Raw genomic sequence first — 26,761 nt, forward strand, 5'->3', positions numbered from 1 at the left:
TACAGTTTCTGTACCCCTATGTTAACCTTTGGGGTACCCCACCTATAAAGGGGTGTCTCCCGCCTTACCTCTTCCCTTTTGCTGTTGTACTCCGTGGTAAGCAACATTGCTCTCGTAGTAATTTCTGTGTTTTAGCGCTGTTTATACGCTAATGTTTCAGCCTAAATTGTGTCATAACGTATTCCTGTGTCACTTAATTTGTGTAGGGGCTCGAATTATATAGTCGTGATTGTTTTTACCTCTTGCTGTAAGGTATATTTTCTGTGTTTAATTGCACTGAATTGAATATAACATGGGACTGCCATTTTTGCTGTTGTACTCCATGGGAGAAAGGGTCAAGCTGAATGCTCGGAATTCACGTAGGATTTTGTTTTTGGTAAGGAATTATCAGGCATAAAGTTGTCAGGAATAAGCGGAGATCACCTCCAAAGATATCCACAGTTTGGGCCTCTTCATATCAACACAACGCAGACAACATTAGAGTCCACTGGTTACACATACAGTGCACTAAAATGAGAAACAGGCAATACAGTAACACAATCTTGGTTGTTTTCATTAACATGCCGTAAGGTCATTAAAGTGCTACTAGTCAGCTAAGTAGGCTTGTTTAGTGCGAATATAGGGACATTTCAGCTAGAATAATAAAAACTATTTTTTGGTAAAAGTTACAAACTACAGTTTTAACGTCCTTGATCTGGCAGGGTTAAACTGTTTTTAAAAATCAGTTAGTAGATTCAATGTTCTGCCTTCATTTTGTTTATTACAAATACTGGTGAATCACTGTCTGTATTCATTGAAATTCAATAGTCAAAAGTACCACCCTGTGTACTGCTTTGCTTGAACAGGGTTAATGTCCTGTGGTAGTATAAATGTGTGCATAGTGTGTAGTGTTTATTGTTATAGTAGTGTTATTAGAGTCAGCTTTGTGGGTATAAACTTAGAAGAAGCGTGAGTCTGTTCTTAAACCCTCTTACTTTAAGATTATAAGCACCTTTTCTTAACTCCTCAAAGCAGCACAGAGATGCTTTTTCAGAGATTCTGTTGGAACGTTACTCACTTGGTGTTGGCCACTTTAATGAGAGCCTTAGCCAACAGCATGGGCCACAGCTCTGACTGACAGGTGGAGGCAGGGAGAAGCAGGTTGTTTTCTTCATCAAATGGCATAGAATCATCTATTGTTATCTTCCTCCAACAACCCTACAAGCAAGCAAGGAAGGCACAGTGAGTGAAGATATGGTGCAACAATCAGTGCACCTCAAACAGCAGTTCTGCTCAGATTCCTTGAGAGTTCCCTGAAAGTGAATTCTGTGACTTGAATGCTTGTCTGAACTTTCAGCTTTTTTACTAAACACTCAACAAACTGTGGTGGGGAAGACAGCTGCATTTAAAGGTAAGAAGAGGAGCTGGTGGTGTGATTGGCCATGACTAAAACCAGCCCCTGACACATCTACTGCTGATGTAAAATGTGTCCTGCCATTTCAGAATGTGCCGTTTCAGAATGTGCCACAGCTGTGACTCAGATCATCACAATAAGCACCAAAAGTGGAATTATACACCGCTGTTGAAAAGTTTGGAATCATCTGCCATAAAAGCTTGATTCGGAACAGTCAGATAGCTGAGAGGACTACTCTATATTTTTAATGGTCTTTCATGCTTTTTAGGTTGTAGAAAGTCCTCTTAACAAATAGATGTTATTTTGTATCGAGGGTTTGTAAAAAAGGTAATGTTTTGTTCATGGAGGACAGAACGCTGCACAACGATTCAACCAGACTGACAACAGAGAGAGCAGAAAGAGGCACAGGTATCTCCAAGCAACAGTTCAGTGAGAATAGAAGAAATCTCCAGTTACACATAAAAGAAACTGTTAGCTTAGTGAGACCAGATATCCTCTGAGATTTTGGATATCACAATGACATGTGTTGTCTTTTCCTGGTTTTAAAAGCTGCATTACAGTAAAGTGATGTCATTTTTTGAAAATATTGCAAAATCCAGGTATTTGGTCAAAAATATTGTTACATTGGATTTTCTCGTTGTCACCCAGGCCTAAAGCTTAGCATTAAAATGTGAGCAGATTAATTAAGAACAGGTGTCTGTTTCAGTGCCAAGTGCACAATACAAAGGTTAGTCTGGGGTTAGCACTATTGATCTTGGCTAACGACTGAGTAGACTGCAGAGGACCCAAAGACAAACAACTTCCGAAATTTTTTTTAGTGCAAAACTGCACAGCTGTGGTTCAATAATGACTGACAGATGCTTGTGCATTTCTAGAATGAAAAACACATTCATAATCATAATCGGAAGTTCTTTTGGTGAAAATGGTTACAATATATTCTTGAAACAGCCATTATTGAAGGAAAGAAGAAAAAGATCAACAGCAGCGTACCTAAAACTAGAGTTGTTCCGATATCATTACCAGTATCAGAAATCCCTTCGTTACTGCCTAAAATGCTGGATATAGCATCAGTAAGTGTGCGAGTCTATGCACGGATCTGACACCACATAATTACTAAACTTTAAAGTAGTTTAACACCCAAATAAAATGACAGTTTTCCCGGTTATAAATTCTTCCTCAACGGTAGCCTACACAGGAAGTTGCACTGTGCAACCACTGGCAACTAGTGTTTCAGTGCAGTGCAAAAGAATTAGCAACATGTCAGCAATTCGGCAAGGTTTTACACTGGGAAGTCCCACCAGTAAAAAGGCGACGTGTGCATTCATTCTCTGTATGTATTTGTTTATGTGTTACAAAGGGTTAAATCTGTGCCATGCTGTACAACAGTCAAAGCAATTAGAGCCTGATTGATATATCGGTCAGCCTATATTATCGATATATATCGATTATCTATATATCAGTATCTGCGTGTTTAACCTCAAAACACACTGACATAATATTGTCATAATATTATCATTGTTAACCATATGACGTCATATAAAAATATAGAGTTCTGTAATTTCCTGGTTGATCCAGCAGGGGGATTTGACTCCTGACCGTCTCGCAATGTGGTTTGAGGTTGTTTCGAAACATTATACTGTATACATTAACCCCGCCCCTTGTTAAGAGAAAATACAGCTTTACTAAAGAAATGTAACAGTCACCTGACTCATGGTTGAAAACATAAACCAGCACAGAGAGGATAATCACCAATGTGAGCTACTCTGTTCTGAACAGACACCTTACAAACACCGATTAAAAGTCATATTTGTATTCAGGGGCCCGTTTCAGAAAGCAGGTTTAACAAACTGAGTTTAACCCTGAACTCTGAGTTGAAGAATCTTGAGAGAGAAAACTCTTAGTTTTCGGTTCCAGCACAGCTGATCAGAATCGGTTCAATCAACTCTGAGTTAAGCTTGTGCACGGTGAATGTAAAAAGCCTTCATCATTAAAGCTCTGATACTACGATTTACCATGGCAACAGGTCAATAAAAGGCGGAACCTTGGTTACTCCAGTGGACGTAGAGATATTAATGTATGTATATGCAGACGGTGCGCATTTATCTTTAAAGAAGAAAGTCGTCGGCTGAGTCAGAGCAGAGAAAAGTGTCATTAAGTTAACACAATAAAGTTTTATTCATCATTAGGCCATGGGGAACATTGAACTTTAAATATATTTGTACAGCTTTAATCTGACAGTGATAAAACACAGGGACAGCAACTGAAGATGAAAAATATAGATGAAGATTTAAAATATATATTCATATCAAAGACAAGGGCATGATTGTAACGTCACAATGTGGCCCAGTAATAATGTATTTTGGGGTTAAAATACAGTAGAGTTAAATTTTTAGAATCTATTTGGATCTTTGGCCCAACAGCGTTATGTGTGGCCAAAGATCTTTATGTGGCTTTATGTCAACTACTTTAAACAGCCACTGAAATGCTGTTAAAACACATTCAGACTATACACCGTCTATTTAAAAAACTCTGTTTCATTCTGCAGCTGTAGCACGATCCTGTTCATGGGAAATATTATAATATAATCATTATATTATGGGACTCATATTCCATCAGTGAGACCTATTACATTGTGAGTGATAGAGATAATTATTCTCTCATTCCAATTTTTACAACTTAAGTCACAGTAATGAAATTTTCATTTTCAAACCATTTTATTTCTGTGATTTAAACTCAGATTACACATTATGTGCAATAAACGTTTTAGTGGTACTGCTCAAACAGCCTGACAGCTGTCTTGTGTGACGAGTCACTATGTAACCTTTAAAAAAAGAAAAGAACTTCCACCTGTAAAAAGGACATGCAGAGGTTTTATTCTTAGCAGTGGGTGACTCAGTCTCTGAACCCATCATCTATTGTGTGGTGACGATAAAGCATAGGCCTACATATCAGATATGTGTGTAGAGATAAGGGGTGACATAACGCTGTGTGAGGTTTTAATGTGAGGGCAAAAAAAAAAACCGCTGTTTGAAATGACTAACAGCGCAAAAAAGACATAACTGTGGATAGTCCTGGGTAACAACCTAATATTCAAGCATTTTGATTCTAGGCTCTGTCAGAGGTAGGAGACAGAGAGAAACTCAGAGTTTGCTGAAGAAAACCTGCCAAAGAGCAGGTTAGGTTTACAGAGTCAGTTACCATAGTAACAGACCCAGAGTTTAAGTGGCCTCTCTTTCTGAAATGAAAAAACCCATAGTTTCCCTCATCTCAGGCTTAAGCTAGTTGCAGTTTTCACACAACCCGCTTTCTGAAACAGGGGCCTGAAGCATATAATACAAAACCCAACAAACTACTCACTAGACATTAGTCTAGCACTCGACAGGCACTGATGGGAAATGAAGGCAGTCCTATTGCTACAAGACTTTGGAAGACGGATGAGACGGTGGAGCACAGCGGTGTCCTCACAGTTAGTTGTAACTAGTTTAGTAGTAACTAGTTTGTGAAATTAATTGCTGGAAAGTTAAAGCTATAGCGCGTAACTTCTACAGGTCCGTAAATGTCCGTTTCACCCAAGCCACTACTAGAGGAGATGACACAATGCTGATTAAGCCGATCGGCTCCTCTAACATCTCGCGGTATTTTTCAATATATATCATTTTTAGTATGCGTGTAGACTGGCGACATTCCCGCGCTGGCACACAGGAAATGCTTCCTCACAACAAGAAGGGAGGGGGAGGAAGAGCGGAGAGGTAGAGCGCAGGTAGAAAGAGAAAGCAACATGGCGGAGAATCGGCCGAGACACGGTTCAGAAGTGGATCCTACCACAAAGGCAAGTGTTACTCTGTGTACGGTGTGTGGCGACTGGCGAGTGTTACTCTGTGTACATGGAAGTGTCGCCGGCTTATTAGTTGTAATAACGTATTATCCGCTGGGAGGCGACAGAAGTTACGCACTACAGCTTTAATAAACAATGACCCCTTCTTTTCACTTTTCAGTAGAACTCTAATATAACTGGTGTCCCTTAAAAATCATAAAGCAAATACCCATAACTGTGAGGGAATGTCTATTCTTTCTTTGATTTTTGGGTTATTGGGAAAACAAAATCAAATGGATAATTCCTTACTTTGATTTTCAGATACATTTCAGTCAAGGACATCTATGACTAGACACAAAAATCATTCATTTTTACTGTAAAAATTTAGGAATATGACGAAGTAAAAAATCCCACATTTCTAACTTGAAATGACTTCAAATCTGAAACTTGAGGTGCTACAAAAAAAACAAAAACCATTGCTTCATAATTCTTGACAATAACTGAAATATTTGAGTTCAGTACATCTCGCAAAATCAAGTATTTTACTGTCTTAAGCCCCTTTTACACTGCCAGATTTTCTGCGAATGTTGGGCCGTTTTGCCGGCAAGCTGCGAGTGTTTAGACACACAGAGCCGGATTGGCGAGTTGATCCCAGGTGACCAATTTTCCGCCTCGTAGGGTAGTCATATTGGCGGAACCCTTTTAGTTTAAACAGACCGAGGCGGCCTTCCGCAACGGGAGGGGCTGTTGATGACTTGTGGGAGGAGCTGTTGATGACGCTGCACGTGTAACCCACTGGCGGTGGATAAACAGGAAACAGCTGATAGCAGGAATTAGTGAGCAGCTAGTAGCAAGAGGGAAACGCAAACCTGACAGACACTGTAAAGATGAGCAACTGGGGAGACAAGGAATTGTGCGCCCTCCTTGTCCTCGCAAACGAAGAGGCCATTAACCGTCAGATGACGGGGACGGTGAAGAACAGGCCGACTTACGAGAGAATCGCCGAAGGACTGACGAGCAGCGGCTTCCCTCCCACATCACTGTTTACATCACACGCTGAGCTACACGTTTTGTTACTTGCTCACGCCCCCCATCACCCTGAAAAAGGCGCATTCTGTATAAACAAAATTAGGTAGGCGGCCTTTTGCCGCCCTCCCCGATTTTGTTTTTTATACTGCCAATGCTGAAAGAAGACTGATTGGGCTTTCCTACAAATTTGCACAATTCCTTTCTAAAAAAGGCTGTTGTTACATTGTTAAATATCTATACTATCTCTGTCACAAGGCAACTGACTATTTTATTCTAGTAGGCTACCAAAAGTTCAATTTGTATTTGTAATATTAATAATTTCTTCGCACATAACTCCACAACCTTTGGTGCAATCATCACAAACCTTGCAAGCAATGTCTCAAGAGGTACCAGGAATATATCCTGCAAGTTTTATTCATATTGACCACTAGGGGGCACCACAAATGCAAAAAAAAAAAAAAAAAAAAAAGGGGGGTGGGGTAATACAAATCAGACCATAAATCAGAAATTGATTGTCCAATCATTACAAAAGAACCACATACCCAGAACCAGACTCAGGACTAGGGATGTCACGATTATAGATTTTCTTGGTACGATTATTGTCAGAGAAATAATCACGGTTTTACGATTTTCACAATTATTATGCATTAATTAATTTCACACTATAAATGTGTAAAATCACATGAATACTCCTTATAGATCTTTAAGTTTCATTTATTTCCATGCCAACATAACAAAAATAATATAGCAACAAAGAAAAGTAACCAAAAAGTACAAGATTTAATGACAATAATCCCACTGGAATTAAACAAAAATCACCTCTGTGTTAAACATCCACAGCAGGATTTCCCTTTTGGGAAAAACGGTTTCAAATGCTACATGTATTTCTTTACAGACTTTCTGTAAACTATATCACAAAAATGTTTCTGAACATTTCTTCTGGACCTGAGAAGAGAATTTTTAAACAGGAAAAAAAAACATCTAGCTAGCTTTTGACTTCTAGATGCCCTTTGAAACATAAATAATCCATACTTTATCACTCGGAGACGCCTATTCACCTGTACCGCTTGTGTAACTTTGTTTTCGTTCCGTGAGAGTTGCGCTGATCTGCCAACTGTATATGGTTCCGCGTCCTGGCATAATCTTTGGAGAGTGACAGTGTTGAGGAATCTTTATGAATCATTAACCGTGGCGTTTAAAATCGCGGTTAATAGTGAAATCAAGTAATCGTGACATCCCTACTCAGGACCATGGGAGATAGGGCCTTCTGTGCTGCTGCCCCACGTCTGTGGAATGCCCTCCCTGACACCTTGAGGGCACCACAATCCACTGACTGTTTTAAAAAAGGTCTTAAGACATTTCTTTTTAGCAAAGCTTTTGGTCCCCCTTAGATGTTTTTGTTTTTAAACCTTTTTAAATAACTGCTCATCTTGTTTTTATTTCCTTCCATTCCTTTTTTTATTATTATTATTTGTTATTGTTCTTTGTTTTTAACCTGTAGCACTTTGAGATCTTTTGATGAAAAGGGCATTATAAATAAAATGTATTATTATTATTATTATTATTATTTTACAAAACGTGCAGGGTATGTTAAATAATAATGATGAAACACGTGTGAAATTATTTTGAAAACAGTCAATAGGAGATGCCACAAGTTCCAAACAAGTGCAATCACCTTTAGCAAAATTTGGAAATCAATGAGGGTTTGTTCAAACATCACCAAACTCAGTGGACTTTTTTTGATTAAGCCATGAAAGCATGTCCCCAAAATGGTTTTGCAGTTGACCAATTGGAAGTGACACTGTTTCCAAAAAAAGAGCGCAGCCCAGTAGAGATTTGGACGTTAATGAATGAGCACCTGTCATAAAACCTGTTGTTTATCTATAATACAGTGGTCCTAAATTGTCAAAGGTCTTGATTTTACCCAGCTTTCAAGTTTTAAAGGTCAATGCTGGCTTGAATCCCAAAGTTGCTGCTTGCAGCTATATCTATTTATCTATTTTTCTAAAACAATGGTATCGCATCGGCACTCGATATTGGCTGATACACATGTTCGCTAAAGAGATCATGTATGGGCTTCACATTTCAACACCTCTCCTAGCATTAGCTTCCTTATGCTTGCATCTTAGCATCCTGTTCGGTGTCAGGGCTCGTTACATGCTGTCTCTGGTGTGGTCTGTCTACTGGCCGTCTGGGGGAGTTTCACACTGCTCGTAAGAAAAAGCAGCACAAGCAGTTGATAATCTGACTGACTGTTCGCAGCTGTGCCTCTCTTTATCTGTCAGAGCAGTGTGCTCAAGCAATGCAAGCCTATATACAGTGTGGGCGGCACACTTTTTTTCTTTCTTGTTCTTCCACTTTCTTGTCAAGCCATCGCCCCGAGGAGGAGCTAGATGTGTTCGCAGATGGGGTAAAATAAAGTGCGAAAGGGCAAGTTAGAGGAGAGAGGAAGAAAGGCAGGAAAGAGTTGTTGGATGGTGGAGAGCAGGGTGAGAAAATGAGGAACGGAATATTCACAGCGGCGTGAAGGAGGAAAAAAAGATTGGTGTGGAACAATAAAGAAATATCTGAGCAGGGGAGAAAAGGAGTAGCCCATGAGAAAGAGCAGGCGAGGAAACGGGAAGAGCGGTTGGGGGCTGGGTGCTTAATGCCATCTCAACAACCATCTGTTAGCGTGCTATGGTTGGCACGGGGACTGCTGCCTACAACCGTGTCATGCTTGTTTGTCAAGGCAAGAGTCACAGTGTTACAGAACACAATCGTTTTTAGCTCTTTTTTCACTCCCTCACTGACCCAAATTGTTGTGCTGGAAGAAGTTCCCTTTCTAAAATGACACAATGATGTAGTGTCCACTACTTAGAGATCTGTGGCAAGCAACATACAGTATATACTGAAACTCTGCAACTTCAAACTGCATCCCAATACAGTGACGGCCTTTATTTAGAGGCAAATATCTGTAACATCTTTACACTTGCACAGAATCAGTATGAATGACCTCTTAGGGTCGTGCCTGCTCCCATGGTCTCTCATAGATACCCAACTTGAGCCTTGCTCTCTGAGAAGCAGTTGACTCCTGTTGAGCCTTATCTATTCATCAGGGAATGTATGAAGCCCCTCCACTTTGGGCACAGTCGTGAGACTGATTGATCTGAGCTGTGAGTGGATAAGGCTTTCTCGTCCCCTCCCCCCTTCAACCCTGCAGTCCATCCGCATTCCCCTCTCATCTGCTGCATCCTATGAGGTCTGCTGAACAATGCAATGCAATCTTATATCATCCATCGCCTCAAGCGTGCCTGTAAAATGTGATTAACAAGGCATTGAGAAGCAGTGAATTCATCTGTGAGAATTTTTGAGTTTACTAAAAACTACATTTTTAGTATTAGTAATACATATTAGTATATAATATAAGCTTTACAAAAAAATTATTTCATTTTTTTATTTCTTTGTATCTTCTTTAAAAACTCTTTTCCACCTGGTGTGTTGTAATCTGTGGTGTTGCTAGGTATGTGTCCTCTGTCCCTGACACATTAAAATCTGTAAGGACACAATAACCTCACTATTCACACGTCTGGGGAGAAGCACTATTGTTTTACCCGATAATGCCACATTGTGAACATCAAATCCATGTTAAAGTCATAGAAACAGTGGCGTTGCATGACTTTACTTTTTTTGAAAGTATTTCTCATGTCACATAAACCACTGAGAGAAATTTTTTTGGATATTATTATCATACTGTTGGCCTGGCTGACTGGGTGCCTGGCAAGGTGGCGACGTCAGCAGCATGACACAGATGTATAAGGAACCGACGGTAGACAATAACCGTGTATTTTTTGGGCTCATTAAATGTAGCCAAATTCACAGATACCGGTATGTTAGATATTACAACAGACATTCCTGTAATCGTACATTGCCAACGTGTGCTGTGACAGCAGATACTGTATGGACTCATGTCGATGATGACCTGATGGTGCTTTACCATCCAGGAGATGTGCAGTGTTGAAGAAATATTTTCACTGGCAACCACATTTTCCTATGCTCACGAGGGGTGTGGGGAAAAAAAAAAACAATACAGCATAGTATTGAGATATATTTGTGTGTCAACATTGTATTGTTACAATTTTTTTATTATATAAATGATTAACATAACAAATAAAAATCAAACTTTAGGCAGCCTACTTGAATAATATAATCAGTTGCTTTTTCAGTCCACTAGATACATTTTGCTGCTGCTGCAAAAAAGCAGTTTTAAACAGGTAATATATATTGCAATATATTCTATCGCAATACTCAGTATACTGCAACATGTTTAAAATCACTATAATATTGTATCGTGACTTAAGTATCGTGATGATATCATATCGTGGAGCCTCCGGTGATTCCCAGCCCAAATACTCATGTGCACATTTATCATACAAGACAAGATCCTGTTTTGTTCAAGTGTCAACAAGTTAAAGGAAAACATAAAACTTTTCTCAGTAAAACAGTGAATAAGCATATTTTTAAAAATGTTGAACTATTAAATTTATACAATGGCTTATTTAATTTTTCATGAATTATCACGTATTATAATCATATGTCACATCTGATTTAACTCATACTGGGCAGATGATGTTGGTTGCTCTCTATACTCAACTCAAGATGTGACATTTGGGGGCGTCGGTGGCTTAGTGGGTAGAGCAGGCGCCCCATGTACAAGGCTGTTGCCGCAGCGGCCTGGGTGCAACTCCAGCCTGTGGCCCTTGGCTGCATGTCATTACCCCTCTCTCTCTCTCTCCCCCCTTCACGCCTAACTGTCCTATCTATAAAGGCAAAAATGCCCCAAAAAAAAAATATAAAGATGTGACATTTGGATAATGTTTTGTACAAAGACTATATATGTAAAAACTGTGGTTTTCTAAGTAAAGTTTTTGGATTTTTTTTTTTTTGTTGTTGTTTAATTTTCAGATTCAGTGTCAGCATACATGAATAACAATAATAAGAACCATTTAACATCATACACAAGGTTTTGACATGCTTGATGTAAACATAATGTATGCTTTTCAAATAAAGTTTATTAAAAAAAATATAAAATCTTTAGTAGTCCATGTATGTGTGTGCTTCAAGCTCACCATCCAATAGAGTCTGACCACGTATTTCCCGTAGCTGTTGTAGAGCGGCAGATGACCTTTCGCCACCTTACACAGCGAGTAGATGTGCTCCCAAGGTCTCCAACCATCTTGTTCTGTAAATGTGCCATTATGAAGCGTCCAAACAATATAGATCTCGCTGATGATCCACCTAATTAGCTTGATCGAAGATGGGGGGGGGGAAGGGAAAGAAAGTAATTATGAGTTTAACTACCAACGGATCTTTAAATCTATTGGCTGAGTCCTCAATTATCTGACCTATCATTCATAAAATCAATAGGGTATTGCATCACCCCAGTGTAATTCATTGCTGTCCGTCAAACATCACCCTGACTGACATCTAAATTACACTACCCAAGTGCTAATCAATAGTCAGTGGGAAAAAGTAGAGTAATGGTTAAGAAAACTAACCTCACTGCAAATCAGATGATCGTTGGGGGTGATAAGGTCAAAGGTCCTTTGATTTTCAACAACAGTGAGATCCTAAAATGAAGCAGAACATTGTTTTCATTGCATGCACAGATTCAGAGTCATTCATTATAATAACACAGTGGTCAACCAGCTTTTAAAAATGGCTGTCAGATGTCATCTTTTTAAAATGGACATGAATTTGTAACCTACTTACTGTTTCTCTACTCCCAATCCCATGACCCAAACTGGTCTAACCTCACAATGATACTCCCAAGAATGTGTCTGCAGTGAATAGTTCACTACCAAGTTAATAGATTCTGCCATGTCACTAATTAAATATGAATTAATGGGTCAGGTGATGATGAGTGAGGTCAGCTGCAGGTCAACGGAGGTTGTGTTTTCTCCCATCGTAACAGCAACTCTATGTGAGAGCCAAACTTTAAATTATTATGAATAACACAGGCTTTTATACAGACTGGTACACACTGATGAAAAGAGAGTTTCACAGTGGAGCCGTTGCCTGCATCTACACGACTGATTGCTTTTGTGATTAGCCCGTGTTCCTCGTGTATGAAATTAATGAAATGCTTTTGACATCTTGAGTGAAAAGGCAGCTTGTGACCTGGCAAGGACTAATTCAAAAAGCAGGAAGCTGTCGGTAATTGCTCAATACTGCACTGAGAGAGGGGTACAAGAAAAGTGGAGTGATGCAATTAAAACTTCATTGGAGGCGACTAGAGAGCAGATTTCCTTAACTACATTTCACACTGTGTGGCAAAGAAATACACTTGTTAATACATGTAATGGCTGCAACCAACAGTCAATTAGCCTGTCAATTGTTCATTTTTTAATAGATTATGCTTATAGTCCATGCACACCCATGTAGCAGGGGTGTGCCATATCAACTCGTTCACTGGTATAATTTGTAATATCTTGTGAAAACTTCATATTGTGACACTCACGATATTTCAACTTGTTGACATATTGTCGTCATACTGTTACCCACGGCAACAAAAAGCATGGCTGAAAGCAAAATTATTAGCGACTCTGTGGTGGTTCCCAAAAAGAGGAGCAGCTTCAGTAGTGTGGAATAAACTGTGGCGTCCTGAATGTTTTACGAACAGCCCCGGAATTTTCAGACTCTTAGCGAGTTACCGCTCAGAGGGAACTCATTCAGCGGCTCCTCCAGCAGCAGCACAGTGTCTCTCCCTCTCCTCTCTCGCTGTGCGCACACAGGAGTCAGTGTCATCTAGTGATTTGGTCATAAACCTTTGGTAATGTAAACCTATGTGGCGCTCGTGGCTCGACAAAAAAACTACATACATCTGAATGTTAAATAGTTACGGTGTCATAACAGCCTGTCACAGGTTACAGCGTGATGATTAGAGGAGAAATGATCAAAAAAAAAATCACCTGTTGATTTATATATATATGTAGATCCTAGAGTACATTGTTTTTGTATTTGGGGACTGTTTAAACGTGTAATTTGTGGTAGATTTTATTTTGTTGAGCTATTAATATTGTAAACAGAACATGAATCTCACTCTGAGTTACTGTTGTTGTTGTTGTTTACAAACTAAAGAAATAAAAGATAATTTTTGTTTAGTTTTTACTGAATATTTAAGGGCAAACTGTAAAAATATATCACTTATTTTGTTGCAATTGTATGCTCTTTTTTTCTTTACTAATTTGTCATATAGTCAAGAATATCGTTATCACAAAAATACCCTGAAATATTGTGATTAAAAATGTGTTATTTTAGGGCCATATCGCACTACCATGTAGTCTACTAGTCATTTGGTCTACAAATGATAAATACAGGTAAATTATCACAAAAGGTTACAGTAAGCAAATATTGTATTAGAATTGGTCATTTTTCTGACCTACAATCCAAAAAAACCCCCAAATGTATTCAATTCACAGGGATATGAGCAGGAGGAAATAACTATCACTTATATGTGTACACCAGCACGACAAATATGCCAGCTCCTGTTCATTGTTATCCTTGAACTGCTACATAGTGTGGTGTCTATAACAGTCCAAGCATAAACAAGACATTTGGCATATACTCTCCCATTAGAAAACATATTCTTAATGTAGAAGGTTACCTTGTTGTCAATAAACTCTGTAGGACGCTTCCAGGAGTGCACTTTCAAAGACGGAGGGAGGGAAATTTTCCCCTCAGGATCTTCAAAAAAAGGCTACAGACAAAAGCAAACACAGTGGATGTCATATAAAGAAAACAAAATGAACAAAGAAAGAATCAACGCAATGTCAAAATCAATACCAGTTGTAAAGTGGAAGCAACTTATTGATTTTTCAATACAGGTGCAGTATATGTTGCTGATGGCAAATATGTGAATGATCTATAGAGTCTTAATAATTATATGCTCCACATTTACAGCATTGTGACTCTTGTTGGCCTTTCCGTCCTCAGCTCCTTTGCTTGAGTCCCATTTCTCCTTGTTGACTTCTGCATCGCTCCACTCAGGCCAGATGGGGAATCTGCATCTCCATGCTCCTCCTAGGCTCTCAGAAGAAGTGGCTGCTAGTGACGCTGCTCTGCAATGATGACACATAACTATTTTCATTTGTTCTTGGCTTCCCTTTTTGTCAATATTTAGCAACCAAATTAGCTCAGTGTCAGTGAGTCAGCCTAGAGCCCAAATGCCGGTTTCCCCTTTCACAGTGGAAGTGATATTGGCTCAACAGCTGGCTGTTTTCATCATGATGTTAACAGACTGTATTTACACACAAGCCATAAGTACGTTAACGTAATGTAACGATACTTACTGAGGTGTATCTATTCTTAACTGCTAGGCTTTTAAATACAGATAGGTCGAGTACATCTTTATATTATATTACACAATAAAACCTGCGACAAAAGGATCTCTGCCGGTTAGCGAGCTTCCTGAATGCTAAAGTTAGCTAGCTTAGTTGATGCTAATGATACGCTGCTAACGTCAATGCTAACTACAGGTGTCCCTAATTAACGCTAATTGCCAACGTTAACCAAACTCACTCATTCTGTCGGTCGGATAAAGAGGCTTTACTGGAGGAGGACTCCTTTTTCTTCGGTTGTGCCTTGGACATTTTACTTGGTGTGTTAAATTTACGAGGTAATTGACCTGGAAGCAAGCAGGTCAAGTAGTCTGCCGGAGGTGCATTTGTTAGGTTGTGTCCGTGCTCTTGAAAGTTTAGTCGTTGCTAAGCAACGGAGCTCTAACGTGGGCGGGGTCTGGAGCTGTTGCGTCACTTGTTACTATAGTGAGGGATGGGCAGATTTCACTTTACAGTGCATCCATTTAGGGACTGTTCGTTACTTATGAGGGATAAGGGGTGGTGCAAAATGGATGAGGCATGTCTTATTATTATTTAAGCACTGGGCAGGGACTTGTGTTTTTTATTATTTCTTATTTATTTTGGCTTAGGGAAGGGGCCAACAAATGTAAATAGTTGTATTTTGTATTTACATGAGATTTTTAAAGAAAACACGCCTTCAAGTTTTCTTTAAAAATCACCAAAATGAAATAAAACAGAAATTATTGTGCGATGAGATTTATTTTCATGAGGATGTATCCAGTAGATTGTCTTGTTTTTCTCTGTTCATTATTTTGCATCTACATATTTTGATATAGACAACATTCATATATTAACATATTTTATTTTACTCTTTACGTTAAATTTGGAACTATTTAATATTGCGCACCTTACATGCAGGTAATGAGGGTTATGATTAAGTTTGGCAGAGCGATATATATATATATATATATATATATATATGTATATAAGATGTGAGATGCCACTATTGTTGTCGATGTTCAGTTGTCCTATGTTCTATTGTTGGACATTAAAGTGGATCTAGTTACACAGAGGAGCTGTCCCTGTGCACTTACTTCACTCCTCACAGCCCTTTAATAGTACATTCAGTAACTCGTAAGTTTATAGGTAAGACACGAGAGAGAAACCTGCCTTACATTATCGTTGGATTTTCAAATTTCCAATGGTCCTCGGAGACATTATATGCAATGAACACTTCCATCAAATAAAAAACATAACCAAACCTGAGCGTAAAAAATAGTAATATTTCATCAATATAACTTTATTCTAAGACTCATTTCAAATTTGTCCAACAATAAAGCATTTGTATTAACTGTCCAGCTTACACCACAAGAGTGAAAACCCAAAGGTTTTTCAACTCCAGGATTTCGTCATCAACTTCAATTTTTAACTTTTAAACATCAAAGTGTAAGTTTTGAAAAATGAATAAGTAATTTTTGGGTGGGGGGGGGGGGGTCATGCACTTTCCATCAATCACTCAGGAAGGCTTAAGGAAAAATATTTGTAGCTTCGGGGAGGATCAAAAAACAAAATGTCACACCCCAGAAACCCTCCTTCTCTGATAAGTAAAGAACAGTCCCTTACAGAAAGTTACTTCAGAGCTACAGAATGTAAATACCAAAACTTAAGGGGTAGTTTTGATTTTTTTTAAGTAGGGTTGCATGGGGTCATCTCTAGTCAGTCTATTACGTACAGTAGATGTCAGTCTTAGCTTCCATGTTGGACTCCAGCCTGCTTCTTCTCCAACTGGGGCCATGCTGGCTGACAATTACTAGATAAATACACCGTACAACATCATTTCAAAAAATCTGAGCTATCCCTTTAAACATGTGGGCTTATTGTCTTATAAATAAACTGAAAACATTGGAAACAGCCTCAGAATGTGCCTGAATCAATACCTTTCAGTCCATCTCACCACTGTGATCCAAGTGTAGCAGCAAAAGCATCACAATGGCTGCAGCTTCCTGAAGGCCGTGGTATTGGATTGCATTGTGTTACCTCAAGGCTGTCACCATGTGATGCACATATGGCTCACTCTGCGGAACCTCACAATTGTGGCACCACTTACAAAGAAAAACGGAAGTACACTCAGAGCTGAAAAGCAATACATCAGTGAGCTGTCAAGGCTCCAGCTCTGTCTGAAATGCATGCTGAAGTGTTTTAACGAGGTGACGTGGATAGCAGTATTAGCACTGAATGTGAGCCGCTGTGATGCGTGTACACTAAACAACTGGCACGCCTCCATTGCATTCCAGCTCTGGTAACAGTTAGGTGTGTGTGTAAGAGCACAAGCTGTAGTGGTGAGAGCAGTGTCTGATGACTATCACACACTGATTCTTGAGTGGAGTCATATGGTCCTGTCTCTCTCTCTTAAACACACACACTCTCACACACACAGGCAGTCTGAGTTGTAGCTTTCACACATACAACTTCATCCATTTGTGCTACTAGTTTCTTCAAGGGAAACATAACACTGTAGGTATTGTGTTTACCAGCGTTGGCTCGACACACATACAGTGACAGATTATACAGAATGTAGACTGTTGAGGTTGTGGAAGTGAAACTTGGTTGACTCTTACGACAGCCATTGTCCTCATCATTGGCCTTTAATCTGTGCTTTTCATTAGGGTGACTAATACTTAGGCCTGCTTTCAAAGTTGATATTGCCGCTCGATCATTCTACAAATCCAGTCAGAGTGCTGTCTATTATTGTCATTCTGTAGTGTTGCTTCAGCAGCTCTGCCATTGCTGCCATTTTAGATCTAACTCCCAGGAACCTGCAATTGCCTGCACCAGGCATTATTGCTTGTGCTGTTTTAGAAATGTGTTCAAATGAGTATAAACCCAGCTTGAATGGCTTAAACCAAGATTTCTATGTGCCTGTTAAAAACAGGTAATTGTATAATCTAAAACATTTGCTTGGGACAAAGAAACATAATATCCATGCAGGGAAACAAAATGTTTGAACTATATATGAGCCAAATGCTGTGCTTTAAAGAAGTATTTCACTGCTGGGAAAATGGTCTTTTCATAAAACTGGGCTGTCTGTGTGGTAGAAGGACACAAATACTGGTGCCACAAGATCAGATGAAACAGAGAAAAAAAGGCTGTGGCATCTGCTTTTACTAAAGACATAGAAAACCTATAACTACCAGAATGCACTGTGCCGTACCAGACCAATAAACGCTTCAGCTGGTGGGTGAGGTGAAGCAAATTGGTTTCAGCCAGACCCCCAGGAAGTGTGCCAGCCTTTGAGGCCAATTTTCGTAGTGGCCAAACAGCGGTACTGCAATTTCCGGGATCCATCATGTCATACTATTGGGCCCAGAAAGTTTCCCATAGACTTGTATTAAGAAAGAGATGCCTATATATCAGTGGATACATGTCACAACCCCCGCAAAATGACTCTTTCCACAATCAAGATTAAATCCATTTGGTCTGATAACATTTGGAGAGTCTTAAAGAGCCACAAGGTTAAAGTATTTTATCCCAGTTCCAAGTTAGCTAGCGGAGCGCTAAATCGGAAGTCATCTGCTTGTCCAGCAGATGTTGGCTGCTCGGTCATGCTTGGTCATGCACAGCGGCTATAAGTCTTGAGTGCACCTGCTCTATGGGCCAAATGATGCGGACGCAGGGGTGATTAACCGGATAATTTCATACCCCGTAAACAGAGCGATTTTGGCTTCATGCTCCACCTAGCAACTTTCAAAGGAATGAACGGAGCCCTCCTGCCAATGCTGTACCCAGGTCTCCTTATACATTCATGGTTTCAGCTCATTTAAAAACAACATGGCAGCTGGTTGGTCACAAACAATCTCGTAGTACAGTTAGACAGTACACTAAAGTATATGTCTGAAGACATTTTAGGCAACGCAGTAACAGAATCTTGGTTCATATTTGATTTTATCGTTTGATCTCTGTATTTCAGCCTCTACGCACTTAACAGTATGCCGCTCACTTCCTGTTCACAAATTAAAGCTATTACAGCTAAAATCTCTAGGCTACTAAAATATGTTTCTGAAGACATTTTATGCAATGCAGTAACAAATTCTTGGTTCCCGTTTGATCAGCGCTGCCTTGTTTCACCTTTTGATCTCAGTATTCTCAGACTCTCAATACGCAATACAGGAAACAGTATGTCGCTCATTTCCTGTTCACAAACTCTTGTATTACAGCTAAACAGTCCAATATGTTAATGAAGACATTTAAGGTGAGAAATAGGTAATGCAGTCACAGAATCTTCACTTGTATTTTATTAGAACGGCCTAGTTTTAACTTTTTGGAGTTAAGAGGAAAGAGGTGGCTTTCTATTTCTATCTGCTTCTGAAAGTTGTTTCTGTGGTAGTGGCGGGCATACAAAAGTGAAGGCTATTAAGTGAAGACTGGGACACGCTCTCTGACCACATAGTAGCTATGAGGTATTACATACGTACAGTGGTACTGGATTTGCAGTGTTGAAGGGTTACAGAAGACGGCGCTAGAAATGAAGGCATGGTGTCGACTCAGGTGCTATTTGAGTGCATTTGTTTTGGCCTCTTTGGACATGCTGGGCCTGACTGAAGGTTTTTGGGTTAGGGTTAAACTTGATGGTAGCGGATATATAATGAAACCTTTTCATTAAGAACACATTTGTTTATTGTCTTTTATCAATGAACTTTTCAGTAATTGCAGAATTTTAATTCTCCCCCATATCTTTATTTTTCGTATCAAACGATTCAACCATGTCCATATGTTCTATTATAGTGCTCGAGGTATTGAACCTTTCAGCAACTGTAGACCAGATTTTACTGTGCATGTGCTGCACCCTAAGGATATGACGTCATATGACGCTACAATGTCTCCTCTTTTTAACCTCCTTCACAAAAATGAGGAAGCACAGGATGTGGTTCGAGCAACAGTACCTTCTTCATCTGACAGATTTTCTCTGACAAGCGAGCAGGGAGATTTGGGTGCTGGTAAGCTAAAGTGAAGTTTAACATAGTTCATTAGCATATACTACCCACATTATTATGACACAAAACTGGCTGAAAATCAGCAATGTGTCCCTTTAAGTATATGGTGCAGATCTCATTTATTCATTGACTTAGCTTGTCTATCAGAAGGTCATATGATTGATTGAGTTATGAATAATGTGGGGCATGTTGGCCAACCAATGCTCCAGTGTTTTGTTACGTTATATCCTCCTGAGACCCGAACCCAAGCTCCCAGTCTATTTGGGATCAGTAGGACCCGATAAGTATAAAAAACTAAACATTGTCAACAATGATTAAGTCCTCAAATGAGACGATAATAAAGTCCTAATGTCTTCCAATGAGTACGTCCTAATTAACAGTGTCTTAGCTTGTTACTGTTGCTAAAATTGGTCAAATTGGTTGCTGTATCAAATTATAAACATTATTAATCATAAATAAACAAGTTTCAACCCTAAAATGTGATCAGATTAGTGTATTGTGGTCTTACTACCACTTGATTGCACAGAAAGGTGTCCATGAACGAGGACAACAGGTCTAAGTTAAGTAGAATAAAGTATAAGGTCAAGTAAACCCAAAATGTGATGTCCTCATATGAGGACACAGGGTCTTGGGAGGATATATAAATGCAGTAGATAAACTAGATCAGCCAGTCTAATCACTAGTGGACAACACAAATCTGTTAAAATGTTTATTCTATTTTGGTCTTGTAGATTTAAAGTATTTTCACATGTAAACTTAATCTCAACTCCAAGTTTAAAAAAAAAAATCCTTCATATTTCATCTGAACACTTTAATGTATTGAGTGTATTTCTCTGTCTGATTCTGTTTTTATACATGTATCTCACCAGTTGCCTCATGCATGACCCAACACATTTAAGAGAAAATACATACTGTAATCAGATCCACATTTTCGTACTGGTGGACAATCAAACAAAGATTTCTCAGTGTCTCATGTAGTATTGTTGTTAGAGTTTTTTCTGGAAATACTGTATTGTCCGTCTTTGTGGTGTCTGTACATGTTTGAGTGAATAACAAAAAGTGTACCCGCTAATTAACATAACAAAAACTGTATAATGGCACGTAACGTCAGAGAAGAAACGGCGTTAAGACAACAGTTCATGACAACAATGAGATATATTACACTTGATAAGGTGTAGCTGTGATGCCTGTTTGCTTACTTTTTACACAGTAGTCTAGAAAACAGCTGGAAATCCAAATATGAGTGTGCTGTCATTGACGTCCATCTGAAAACAATACAGTGTCTTGTTTCACAGATAAATGTTAAATGACAAAGATACTGAGGTAAAAAAAAAAGACCAAAGTGGCAGAAATTAAGAGGTTACAGGTTGTTTTTGAGCTTGTGTTTCTTAAATTCCTGCTTAGTTTGCACCCCCCTCTCAGGCATGGCATAGTCCAGGGCTTCAGAGGTTGTCAGGGCAACAGGAGGGGCAGTGTGGTCCCAGCGTGGAGAGCTGGGTGGGGGTCATAGTTTAGTTGGTGGTGGAATACAAAATCAGGAAAATAAGCAGCGAGACAAACACAATAATAAAGACGCTGTGTGTGAGACAAAGAAGGAAACAGTCCGATAGAGACAGTGACAACAGTTGCGACAACATCAAGATAAAATTGGGCTTCTATTCTGGTCAAAAGAGAACTACGAGAAACTTGGATGTGCAGGTCAAACGGGCATCAGTGCAGAGAGGAGAAGATCCCAGAGCTTTGAAGACCCACTAATTCATATTCCTCAGAGAGGCTGCAGTAGAGCGCTGAGAGCCACATGCTGGGTGCCCGGGTTGAACCTTGCCAAAGGGAGGCGGATGGCTAATATGAATGGATCAAGTGTCAACAGCAGCCTGACTTGCTCTCAGCAGCCACTGCCTCCTGGTCCAGTTTGATACGGTCTCCATTGCTCTCCTCATATGGCAAACCTTTGTCATTAGCCAAGATATTCTCTACCAGGAAACGTGCTGCCTCATCGACGTTGATGTTTTCCTGGGAAAAGTAACAAAACAGTATGTCAAAGTGGTGATAAGAAACTTTTTCTTTGATTAACCATTTTTATTATTTTAACAGAGTTTATTTATTTATTTTTTTAACAGAGTACAAAATGAAATGCATCACAAAATATACAAACCAACCACACCATACAATCCAATTTGTCATCACTGTATATGCAATTAGCCTTGGTTGACAATATAGACGTTCTCCATCATATGCAGTGGACACATTTTTTTAATGAGACAAAACTTAACAAATAAACCATCGCAAAACAAGGAAGTACAAAATAAATACACGTTTCAGTTGAGAACACCTGAGTCAAAGAGAACTTAATTTCCATTTGCAGTATTACATTTGGCCGTATGGCTCTGTTCTGGGGCCTCTGCCTTTCCTTGGGTCTACGCAGAGAGCCTCTTCCATGCGCCCACATGGAAAGCCTAAGGCAGGGAGAGCAGCAGCAAAGACCCCCCGGGAACAAAACAGAGCAGCATCAATGACAAACAGAAATGACACTGATAAGTCAGACACAACATGAAAAGGAGGAGGTTGCAAAGCAGCTTGCAGAGGAAGTAGCAACAGTAGGCAGGCCACAGCAGTTTAAATAGGGCACCCTGAATGAGATTCGCCAGTTGGTTACATAGAAAGGAATCATGTGGTCTATCAGCTGATTCCTTTCCATCAATCAGCTGCTCCATCAATTGGTTGGGCTGATTGAGATCAGCTGATGTAGCTGGGATGTGAGCTGAGCTTGACATCGTGTCCTGCCTGAACTAATGCTATGCTCAGTTTTTGGCATAGAATAAGACACAAAACAACTGCCTACAAATTGTGGTCCATGTCAAGGGCCCTCCGGGAAGTTTAAGTATTTGCCCCATTTTCTAATCCAATGGTTCCCAACTGGTCCAGTCACAGGGTCCAGATTTCCCCTTAGCATCATTAATTCAAGGTCCACACAGTTTAATACATACAGCGTCATACTTGCGTTTGGCCATGTCATCGAGCTAGTTTGCTGTCTCTGTCAAGTAGCTGTCCATTAGTCACTCACTCTACAGCTGGAAACGGCACTTCATTCAAAAAGCTTTGTGCCAGAAATTCACTGAACTTAAAAATAAAATGTATTTTTTACAAATCTGACACATGCGAGTCACTTGTAGTCCATTCAGAATAGACCCTGACCCACCATTTGGGAACCAGCATTCTAATATATACATCCAATCTTCCAAACAGTTGATTGGACATCTTTTCAAATTTAATACTCTGTGAAGAATCTGTCTGCCTATCACCACACTAGTTTGGACCCAACTTCTAGTGTATTTGTCTCATCCCACTAAGACCGATTCATCACCTAGGACAAATAATCTGGGGCTGAACAGACTTTAGGTGTTGGAAATCTCCCAGAAATATCCTGGCCCACAATTCTTGAGCTTTGTCACGACAAGACGCTTATTGAAATAAATACTGCACACTAGACACCAGTCCATGTCCTTGCTTCAGCTTGTAAAAGTACACTCAGTGGGAGGAATCACAGGCTGTTTTGCATCTTTTCAGAATTGCATCCTGAGTCCATGAACCCCCTTTAATATGAACCAGCCTGTTAAAGCAACAGCTGGGAGACAGAGATAGTTAGCAGAGATCTGACGCCAGCAGAGACAAGGTACAAACAGCCATTTGCTTTTGTCCTTCACACTGTGGCCAAAAGCTGTCATCCCAAGGATTGAGGAGGTAATGAATGTTAATGGCCTTTCTCCAGGTTCTATAGTAACAGAGATGTTCACAAAGAGGCCTGGGCGTTAAGGTATACTGAAAAATTGCTTATAGAACAAAAATAACTGAGTTGCAAAAGTCAAAAATCAAGTTAGCAATGACAATCTAGTTGCTTATTATTTTAGAAGGTCATAACAAATCTGTCAAGAGCGCCGCGGTGTATTATTTGCCCAAATTTACTGCCCAGATTTGTGAGTTAAGTGGAAGTGCATGCAAGTACAATCACATGATTATGAGTGCTGTCTAGATAACTTCACAATTTTTCAATCAGTAGACGATGTGCAATAATCAAAACTAGATGAACCTCCTAATTAGAGAAAGTTGTTGATTTCATCACAACAAAGGCTGATTAGGACCAGAGAACATTAACAACCCTTCAGTATCTGACAAAGTGACCTGCCTCAGGCTCAAACTCTTCAAAACTGGGATTAAAACAATGTATAAGGAATACTTCACCCCCAAATTGACTATTTTTGTATTGATTACTCCCATCTAATGTTATGTTGAATTTGTTAAAAGAAACATTGTTTTTCTCGCATGCCTTCACTGTGAACGAAGAATCCAAAAAATTAAAAAGTTTTGAAGAATTAAATAATATGGTCCATATTTAACAACAGCAAAACCAAATCAAAACATTCGTTTACAAACTGTCACACAACTTGTGCAGTATAATTCAAGTCTCATTTATTCAGTCGTATGCTCTGTACTTCCCAAACAGACTGCCATGTCCGACCGGGGACTGAACTGACATTGAAACTTATCTCCATTGACAAAAACAGTAATTTTACCTAGCTGAAAACAAGGAACTGCTGGTCTGCCGCTGCCTTTATCAGTAGTTTGTTTGTGTTATTGTGTGTCTTTGGTGAATCCTAACTAACCCTTTAAAGGAGCTATATGTAAGAAATATAAAGCAAATAGTCATAAAATCATCCTAATATGTCACAGAGACTAAGGAATAATGTTCATATAACATACTGATCTCACCGACAACAATAGTACAGCCAGAATATTCGCATTTAAAAAAACTTTTTACGGTCCGCAAATCATGTTTATGTTTTGAATCTGTGTTTTGGCCTGTTGCGCCACCCACCGCCGTCTACCAGTCACGCAGTCAGTAGAGTCTCAGCATCAGTTACAGTTACGACTGAGCTACAGCAGCACGGCAAGCAGCATTAGCAGTGTCCCGGTACATAGCATTAGCAGCCGGCTCCTCCTCAGCTGTATCCCGGCAGCAGCGTTAGCAGCAGAGAAGCCGGACTTGCTCGAACGGTCCGCTGGAAAACCGAAGATCAAGGACGCGGCGACGCGGCCCTGCCACGGCAGCCGCCCGTGGGCAAACAAATCAGTCTCCAGCGTGCCGCTGTCCAGCAACCTCGAATCTGTAGGGGAGGGGGGGCGGACACGACTCGCGGCAGTATTTTGAATTTGAGTGCAGTAACCGTTTTGGCCACATTCTTACATACAGCGCCTTTAAAACACCAAAGTCACACAGTAACACAAACAAATTAACTGATTAAGACCGTGGTAGACCAGCAACTCCTGCGTTAAATGAGGTAAAATTACTGTTTTTGTCAATGAAGGAGAGCAAAGATAAGTTTCACTTTTAATTCAGTTCCCCGTCATAAGGGCTGTCTGTTTGGGAAGTACTGAGCATACGGCTGGATAAACAAGACTTGGATTATACTGCACAAGTTGCACGAGAGTTTGTTAGCAAATGTTTTGATAAAGTTTTGCTGTTGTTAAACATGGACCCCTTTTATTTAATTCACCAAGACTCTCATTTTGTGGATTCTTCGTTCACAGTGGAGGCATATGAGGGAAACAAAGTTTTCTTAATAAATTCAATGTAACATGGGGTGAGTAAATAATGCACAGATGGTCATCTGGTGAGTGAAGTATTTTACTTTAAGGTCATAGAAGAAAATAATGCATAATCATGCTGAGATAAAAAATTTTTTTACATGTTTTGACATAATTTTGCTGTTGCTGAGCCCAGTAGATTGTGGTGCATATGTATGTATGAAAAAAAATAAATAAATAAATAGAATATATATATATATATATATATATATATATATATATATATATATATATATATATAGTGCATGTACATATACTTGATTTGCTAACACTCGGTGACACTGTTTATGTTAGAAAAATAACCAAAAGGTCAATAAAATATTAATAAAAAAAAAAAGACAGAGCCCTATGACTCATCAAGAATTATCTTCATTTTTGGATTCTTCATTTACTGGAGGCATGGAGGAAAAACAAAGATTTCTTTACAAATGTAACATGGGGTGATCAATTCGGGTGATTTATTCCTCTCACATGTTGTACGCTGTACGCTTCACTTTAAAGCTGACAAAAGAGATTTTTAAGGTGAATTAATGGCTCAGGAGGGTAATTTCCTGGCTGACACATACATGCTAATGTTCATTTTCAGGGGGAAGTATTCCTTTAAGAAATGTGATTCGTCACTTTGAAACTGAAAGAAAGTCTGGTACTGATTAAAAAACATTCCAGTTACAAGTAGTTGCAGGTTGAGTTTATAACCAGCGTGACAGGCACAGTAAACAACAACACTTCATTGCTCTCTGAGAGAGAAACTGGCCAGAAAGGCTTTGCCCACATCTCACACACCCACACACTTCACATGACGCAGCACGTGACATAGCTGCAGGGACTAAGGTTACTTGGAATGAGTTAACTAAGTTTACTCCGGCTGCCAAAACCCATCAAAGCATTTCTCAACATGGAAGTAACAAAAAAGGCTGTGGTTTAAAAAGCAGAAGTGTGTGTTTGCAAGCATATTTTGGATCAGTAATTTTATCTAAGAATGAGGCTGAGCTAGAAAATGACACAAATGTGATGGGGAGAGGAGGTGAGGGAAACACAGAGGGGGCTTTTCCCTGGAGTCCCATAGTTATTCAAGCACCCGTCAGACACAACTCATCTTTCAAAGGAAGTAATTTATCAGTGAACATGAGGTGGCACACGCAGACTGCTGGCAGCCTTTTGTTTGTGTCAGCGTCATGCTCGCACACAGTTACCTGCTGATGAGTCTTGTATTATAGCATCAAGAGTTTGCACTTGATCAGATAACACAAGCCTCAGAACACAGACAAACAGCTGTGGACAGTGAGTCAGTGGATTTACTCAAGTACTGTGCATTGTTTTGGGTAATTGTACCCACAATTCAAAGTAAATAGTAAGTGCCCTTTTACTCCATTGAATTTGTTTCACAGCTACTGCTTACTTCTCAAAATCAAAGCCTATTTGACTGGACCATGTGGGAATTTGATTTGAAAGGACAGACACAGGAAGTGTCCACGCTCAGCAGTCAGACAGGCGTCACGTTACTTTCCAGGGCTGGTACCTGCAGTTATTCCACAGGCTAGTTAATAACATG

The 26,761-nt window shown here is 39.6% G+C and overlaps 2 protein-coding genes across 3 annotated transcripts in view; both read right to left on the reverse strand.

The window, feature by feature from the left end:
- The window catches only part of adgb (androglobin), a 78,771-nt gene extending 63,838 nt beyond the window's left edge, over window positions 1-14,933 (reverse strand). For both annotated transcript variants that reach the window (XM_050058265.1, XM_050058266.1), the window contains exons 1-6: window positions 14,796-14,933; window positions 14,176-14,335; window positions 13,882-13,974; window positions 11,774-11,845; window positions 11,345-11,521; window positions 1,058-1,197 (exon numbers count right to left, since the gene is read on the reverse strand). In XM_050058265.1, the coding sequence (XP_049914222.1) occupies window positions 1,058-1,197; window positions 11,345-11,521; window positions 11,774-11,845; window positions 13,882-13,974; window positions 14,176-14,335; window positions 14,796-14,866 (713 nt within the window). In that variant the 5' untranslated portion in view covers window positions 14,867-14,933. The remainder of the gene's footprint in view (window positions 1-1,057; window positions 1,198-11,344; window positions 11,522-11,773; window positions 11,846-13,881; window positions 13,975-14,175; window positions 14,336-14,795) is intronic.
- A 5,304-nt stretch (window positions 14,934-20,237) lies between these two features.
- The window catches only part of rab32a (RAB32a, member RAS oncogene family), a 28,776-nt gene continuing 22,252 nt past the window's right edge, over window positions 20,238-26,761 (reverse strand). The window contains exon 3 of the mRNA XM_050058812.1: window positions 20,238-21,579. Within this exon, the coding sequence (XP_049914769.1) occupies window positions 21,430-21,579 (150 nt within the window). The 3' untranslated portion in view covers window positions 20,238-21,429. The remainder of the gene's footprint in view (window positions 21,580-26,761) is intronic.

The sequence above is a fragment of the Epinephelus moara genome, chromosome 12 (assembly GCF_006386435.1).
Source record: "Epinephelus moara isolate mb chromosome 12, YSFRI_EMoa_1.0, whole genome shotgun sequence".
NCBI lineage: Eukaryota > Metazoa > Chordata > Actinopteri > Perciformes > Serranidae > Epinephelus > Epinephelus moara.